This window comes from Oryzias melastigma, linkage group LG21 (genome assembly GCF_002922805.2).
Source record: "Oryzias melastigma strain HK-1 linkage group LG21, ASM292280v2, whole genome shotgun sequence".
Classification (NCBI taxonomy): Eukaryota; Metazoa; Chordata; class Actinopteri; order Beloniformes; family Adrianichthyidae; genus Oryzias; species Oryzias melastigma.
In genome coordinates, this window is record NC_050532.1 from 4692727 (window position 1) to 4700282 (window position 7556).

The 7556-nt window shown below is 40.4% G+C and overlaps 1 protein-coding gene across 1 annotated transcript; it reads right to left on the minus strand.

Moving 5' to 3' along the window:
* Positions 1 to 5072: 5072 nt before the first annotated feature.
* Positions 5073 to 6700, minus strand: LOC112155609 (mid1-interacting protein 1-B). Its single transcript, XM_024287340.2, has one exon. The coding sequence runs from the start codon at positions 6174 to 6176 to the stop codon at positions 5691 to 5693; it is 486 nt and encodes a 161-aa protein (XP_024143108.1). The 5' UTR covers positions 6177 to 6700; the 3' UTR covers positions 5073 to 5690.
* Positions 6701 to 7556: the final 856 nt, after the last annotated feature.

A 7556-nucleotide genomic window follows, 5' to 3' on the forward strand; every position in this document is an offset into this window, starting at 1 on the left:
ATGTTATCACAGTGCTGAGTTACCCAACATGATTATATAACAGCGAAATTCAATAATTAGGAATTAATAAACTTGCATCATACTTTGCAGTTACATATTACAGTAGATTATCTGGGTTTCATTGGAAGTGCTGTGTAGCTTTTACTTTGCTATTAAGAAACAGGTTTTGCAAATTCAGAGGAATCAGTCTACATTTTGAATTCTATTTATGACAATTCTACATCCGTTTCATCTTGTTTATTGTTTCCTGTGTTAACTATGACACTGTCATGTCAATGATGCCCAAACCATTGGGATAGGGGTCTGCAACCTGAGGCTCCAATGCCACTCTTTGGCTTTTAAGAAAACTCCATGGTTCATTTGTTAAAGATTATTAATTTATTTTTAGATTTTGAACATGTCAGATAACAACAATGACCAAAAGTTTAATCTAATATAAGTATTTAGTTGCTTTTCAGAGGCAAAGTTATTTTAGTTGCATTTACATGCACTGATTTCTTAATAAAAATAGAATTTTTCACAAATGTTTCTCAGTCTAAATTCGCTAATAAACATTTAAAAATGATATTGACGCAGCAAACTAATAATGATGGAAAATGTAATGTTTTTTTTTTACATTTTTATTTGATGTAAACCAGCTGCATCAGGAGGATCGTATGTATTTTATTTTGAAAGGAACTTGTGTGTGTTGCTGTCAAAATATGCTAAAACTTTTGTTTTCAAAGAAACATAATGCTATCATAAATCAAATTACTAAACATTTATTTTACTTTGTAAATGAACAGCTTAATGGCTACAGAAACATAAATAAAGTGCATTTTTCTAAAAGGTGAAGTGGGACTTTATGGTCTCTTATTGGGTTTTTGTCAGTAAGAAACTGGTCAAAATGGCTCTTTTCGATGGCTGCAGACCCTTGCATTACAAGTTTCTATTTAAATTCAACATCAGCAATGATAGTGAAGTGTTACTAAATCACTTCACCTAAACTCAAGCCACTTTTTCATTTTCTTTTGACAGTCTAAGTTGTTAACATTATTTCTTATTTTGGTTTTATTATTTATTTTACAATATATTTTATCATTCATTGCATTTCATTCTCTTACTTGTGCTTTATTTTAGGTTTTCATTTATTTAGGACTTTGGCCAACCTTGCCTTAAAGTGCTTAAACAAACAAAGCTACAGTTACAGTTTTACTTTATCACTATTTACCAAAGAATGGTAAGAATGTTTCTAGATGTTTCTGGCTTCTTCCTCTATCCATGCCAAAAGTTCAGCTAAAGCTTTCCAATGCCCAAAGGTAAAGACATTTACATAAGTAAAGTGTATAATTAAGTCAGTTAGCAAAAACTGATACACTATTTAACAAAATTTAAAGAAGAATCAACAGTTACTTTGTCAAGTTAAAAAGGAAATCAAATCAATTGGTTTCCGGAAGGTATATTTTCCAATTATACCTCGATTCAATTAGATAGCATACATTTGTGTAAGTTTACATAATCATACAATAAATGCTTGATTTTTATACATTTGTAAACGAGAGGAGGCTGTACAGTCAAAGGTAAAAAGGGTGTGACGCTGCTGCACCCTCAGACCTGTGAGGGTTCAATGAACTACTGTAGTCTTTCTTTCCTGAACAAAGCTTTAGATTGAATGACACATGTACACACATCCATGCACATCCCAACAAAATAAAAGCCTAAAACTTTGTACAAATGCTTTATTTAACTTTATTTTACTTTGAAATTAGCCAATAAAATCCTAAACTGACATTATGTAAACATCCATGTTATGTAAGATCTTTTTTTCTCAGTTCAGGGAAAAAAACAACCTGAAAGGCCTTTGGGTTTTGGTGTCCATGTTCAGGGTGTTGTCAATTGAAACCGACTGACAGGCAACATTCCTCCGCTTCCATTCAACTTTGAGTCCACCTCTTCTTTTGTCATCCGCTGCTGGTTGCTAAGGGAAACCCATTATTTTTCAAACATTTAAGAAAAATGTTCAAACTCAAATGGGATCAAGGCCTAACTTAGGTCAATATTTTTGCACATTTTACCAGAAACTGTCGTTTCTATTGCTCTTTTTTATCAGAACTGTTGAAGAACATGCATCTCAGTACAAATTAAATACAAAACTATATCAATTAATTAATCAAATTTCATTTGTGAAAAAAGAAGTGCTTCTCATGCATGTGCAGCCCGAAGTTCTTTACAGTTAAAAAACAAAAACAGACCAAAAAATTAAGCAAAAAGAGAATAACAGCCCACCCTTTACCCTTATGAATATGAAACAAAATACCAGGACATTATGACAAAAAGAACTATAAGGCAAAAGGTTAAAAAAAACTAACCTGTTCATCTCCACTATAAATCGCAATTAAGTAAGAAAAAGTTGCCAGACCCTAACATTCACGCTAAACTTGGATATAAATAGATAAACTAAAGGTTTTATGAACAAATTTAGTGCAATGTCAGCTAATATTTTTAACAAAAGCCATGGTTTGGGACGTTATCTTCAACTTTGTCTTTAGTGATCAGTGAAACCTTAACATTACCAAGTAAATAAATGATTTACAACTTTAAAGATCTATCTTTAAGAAATTTGTGTTGTTGGTGTTTTTATTCTTGCGGTATTTTTCTGACTATGGAGGATATACTGTATATAAAGACAATTTAGCTTACATTTACATTTCTGAGTAAATAATTGTGAATCAGGAGCAGATGAAAAAATACTGTTTGAAGAAGATTGTGTTTGTCATGAGAGAATACACTGGGCACGCCACAAACTCCATGCTCCGTCAATGGACAAATAGATCCATGTATGTCTGTGGTTTCCTTGTCTGAGCTGGAATATGGCTTAAAACTACACAGTTAGATAGCTCCAATATTGCTTGCCATTTTTGTAGTAGTAGTAGGGAGCTCTCTGTTATGGGTGATTGGAAGGGGGTTTAGGGTGGGATTGCTCCACCCCAACAATCCCGCCCAGAAACTATGTTCTTACGAAACAGCTTTTGATTATGTTGGCTAAAGTGTTTTCATAATATAAAGACCATTGGAATGCTTTGAAAGTACATGGAACAATCATCGGAGTGGGTCTCTAAAGCCTTGAGCGGTACAGTATAGTGTGATCCAGTACGGTGCGGTGCAGTATGGTACAGTGCAGTCGGGTACGGTGCAGCCTGATACGGTTCGACATGGCGCAGTTCGATACGGCACGGTTTGACCATTATGCGGATTGGTAAGGTGCAGTTTGGAATGGTGCGATTAAGTAGGGTGCAGTGCGGTTCGGTACGGTGTGGTTCAGTACGGTATGGTGTGGTGCAGTCCGCTATAGTGCAGACCAGTACAGTGTAGTACAGTGCAGTACAGTGTAGTACGGTGCGGTTCAATACAGTACGGGATCGTGCAGTGCAGTCCGCTATGGTGCAGATTGGTATGGTGTAGTATGGTGCAGTACGGTGTAGTACGGTGTAGTACGGTGCCGTCCATTACGGTATAGTATGGTATTTTGAGCATCCACATTGTAAAATGGACCCATTAAACACTACCAAACCATACCTCTTACCTTTTGAGGGCCCCATGTAGGTCCATAGAGAAGTGGTGCGGTTTGGCATGGTGCGGTTCAGTACTGTTTGGTTCGGTACAGTATGGTGTGGCCCGCTATGGTGCAGACCGGTAAGTTGTGGTATGGTGCGGTACGATGCAGTATGGTGCGGTACAATGTGATCCAGTAAGGTACATTGTGGTATTTTGAGCGTCTACATTGTAAAATACACTGAACTATACCTCTTACCTTTTGAGGGCCCCCATCCCAGCGAACATTTTTAATGTGGGCCCCATATGGTTTACTTTTAGGCTGAATTGGTGGGTCCCAGGTGAGTTTGTCCGCGGGTTCCATGGTGGCCCCACCTGTGTTAGCCCACACTGGCTTAGGTGGGGACTCAGTGGTCTGGGCCCTAAAGTAACCAGCCACCCAGTAGAAAGCGTAGTAAGCGAGCTCTGCTGCCCAGTGAGCCAGACTACTGCCCACTCAAGCCCGCGGACAAACCCACCTGGGGCCCACCAATTCAGCCCAAAGATAAACCATATGGGGCCCACATTGAAATGTTCGCTGGGATCTCTTGTAGGTCTATAGAGAAGTGGAACGGTAGGGTTGGGGCGGAGCCACTGTAGCCACCAGTTTATTGGTGGAACGTGGTAACAACATTAGAAATCAGCAATATAGCGCTAAGCTTCCATTTACAACAGTTTCCTCTTTACGGTAATTTTCTTCTTAGCCTACAATCTTCCTTCAAACATTAATTATATGTTTTACACAATGTATAGAATATAAAAACGAGAAAAAGTCGAGCTGCTGGATGATCTACATTGTTGTTGCTTTTCTAGCCGTCGCGCTACAATGACACGCTAGCGGTCAACACCACGCATACGCCATGAAAACAAACCGCCTAGAGGGGGCGAGGCTAAACTGAGTCCATTAACTGGACCATTTCATACCACTCCTTACTGGACCATGCAGACTGCTCAGTTGAAACTAGGCTGAAGTTTTTACTTTCTAGTTTCCAAAAGTTACATAATAATGGAGTCAAACTGTTCAGTAAATGAAACACATAGTGTTTCTTGAAGCTTGAGCATGTCCCCAAAATGTATTAAATCAAACAGTTTGGTATCTGGATAACAGCTATAGCATCTACTTAGGAATCCTTGTCAAATTTATATAAGGATTTCTGCAGGTGAAGGAAAAAAAATATGTCTTTCTCTCTCTGAGTTTATGTCTTTTATAAAGACTTTAAATCCAACACGAAACAGTGATTCACCCAAGACAACTGTCAAGGTCTTCAGGAAATATTTCATGTTGCAAATACTTGTCTGCACTGTGACTGCAGCTGTCTACAGGCTGTCATACAAGCTTTTATTTGACCCTCGTGTTCCTCTTTGGGAGGTACATCCTTCCTCTGCACTGCAGTCCAGCTTTGTCCAAATTCTCTATTTCAGTGTTATTTCAAGATTTGAGGATAAAGCTAAACACTGATTTAGCTCTCATAAGAGCATCAATAAAGAACTCAAATGAGGACTTCCTTTGTAAAAAATAACAGTTTTTATTGTACAAACATTTATCAGTACAAAAACAGCATAAGGTGCAAGCAAAATATAGCAACTTGTTTTGACAGATGGATCTATTCAAAGGCATAATGACAACATTACAAAGCACAGCATCTCATAGAAACCCTCATTATTCTTGATGCAGAAGAATTATCGGTCGTTTCCAGTTCATCGAGCATGTAGGACATGAGGAGATCATGGGCAGCTACAGTCAGCATCTGCCTCCTTCCTAACAAAGAGCCATTAAACAATAAAGCATAAACATATCGGAGCGAAAACACAACATCATCATCATCTGGGAGGATGCTGAGTCTTGTGCTGGCATCCCCAACCCTGGGGTGGTTCGACCAGCTTTGAAATAACGTTTGAAGGCCAACATTTTGAGGTAATAAATACATGAAATAAATATGTTTCATTTGCGTCTAGCCTGAAAGTGTGATGTGTACAACACATTAGAGTGCAAAAGGAGATTTTTTCCAGGTTCGACACATCTACAGTCAAGTTTGGAGCAACTCCAGGAAGGTTCTTCTCTGATGCTTTGGCCCATCCAGGAAAAGTTAGTTCAGAGTCCTGATGGTGCGTCCGCGCGCTCACTGGCCCCATCCTCCGATGCCCAGCTCCTTCTTGTAGCGCTTGGTGAGAACGTCCGCCTGCTGCGTGAGCTTGGACAGCACCCCTTGCAGCCCGGTCAGGTGGTACTGGAACTGCTTCTCCAGATCCGCTTCCTCGTCGTCTTCCTCCTCGGAGCAGGAGGAGGACCCGGAGGACGAGACGGACGCGGAGGAGTGCGCGCGGGTGATCTTCATGCTCTCCTTGCGGCGCTCGTCGGCGCACCGCACGCCCCACTCGATGTCCCTGCGGATGGACTTGAGCAGCTGGTAGTAGCTGTACATGTCCCCCTCGTCCAGGTCCGACTTGACGGAGCTCATCTCCCGCTCCTCGTCCAGCGGGACGTCCCGCAGGAGGCTGGGCACCATGATGGTCTGGTCCATGTTGTTGACGGCGCCGATGAAGCGGTTCATGGCGTTGAAGAGGGAGTTCTTCTGGTTGGTGGTTTCCGGGAGCTGCATCATCATCTTAGCGAGTTAGGAGTGTCTTGTTCTTGTCTGGTTTTGTCTCTGTAGTTTCTGATCAGCTCTCCGCGACTAGACGGGCTTTTATAGAGGAGCAGCAGGTTTAGGGCGTTCCGGACAAACCTGTAAGTCCAGTTCTTGTAAGTGCTACCCGACTCCTGCTATGACCTGAAGTAACCCACAGCTGGACAGGTTGACAACAGAAAAGGGGAGTGGCCTCAGATTGACAGGTGGAACAGACTGCAAACATAAAAACAGACTCAGATTGAAAACAATCTAACTAAAGGTTCCGCTTCAACTTTCCCCGCCGTCCTACTGCCTGACTTTGAGGCTTCTGCTGCAGTTTTTTTTTTCCCCCACACATCAGCTCATCACACATTCTGTTCCGATGATAAACCGCTGAGGCACGCACGCGGCCCCGGGCTTCATGAATATTCATCAGCAGACCCATCGGCCCATGGCTCTGGCTCTCCTCGCAGCCAATCACGTCGCGGCTTTCGTTTCGGAGGCGGAGCTAAGCAACCGGAACCAATGGAAGGCGAATTTTGGTTGCATGCTAATAGAGGATCAACACGTGTACTAACTTTGACGCTGTTGAGTGCTAAAGAACTGTTCTGGAGGTTTTAATTACATCCTTCTAGAAGCATGTCACTCAAACACGACAACTTTAATCCAAGTCATTGCTAAACAGTGATTTATTTTTTTAGGGTGTTTATCTGCAGGAAAACAGACACCGCCTGGTTGGGTTACTGGGTTTCTAGAGTTTGAAAAGGTTCACAATCTAAACCTGGGTGGAAAAAGCTGCAGTTTTTGGTTGAAATTTGATTTTGTTTTCTTAAGTTGTACATTTTTTCTGTGTTTTTATCTGTCATAATATCATAATTCTGTTTCTTAAACTCCCCCTCTGATGAAATGGTGTTTTTATCATCTTGAAGGGTTTCTCTAATGACGGAGAATATATATATATATATATATATATATATATATATATATGTGTCAGAAACTACTCTAGGGCAGGCTCCAATCCACACCATTCTTGCAGACAAATAGATTCATGAAAGTCTTTATTTTCCTCGTATGAGCTGACATCTGGCTCAAAAAACAGGGAGCAGGTGGGAAGGGATTCGTCTTCCTTTTTTAACTCTTTACTAGCGTGCGTCCGCCACCTACAATTGGTGTGCAAAATGTAAAAGTGGTACAAATCCAGGATTTTTCTTTCACAGCTCTAATTGATATGAAAGACTTTGTGTCATAGAAAATTGCAATAAATAATTTATCCTTCCTGATCAAGTTTGGCACTTCCGTGTTTTCAAAAGGAAAGTAGCCAAACGTTCCAAATTGGTTTAGCAGTCAAAAGTTGAGTCAAAAGTTCAACTATCAATC

What these genes read in the sequence shown, in the direction of transcription:
- LOC112155609 (XM_024287340.2), bottom strand. Translation starts at nt 6,176, where the DNA reads ATGATGATGCAGCTCCCGGAAACCACCAACCAGAAGAACTCCCTCTTC.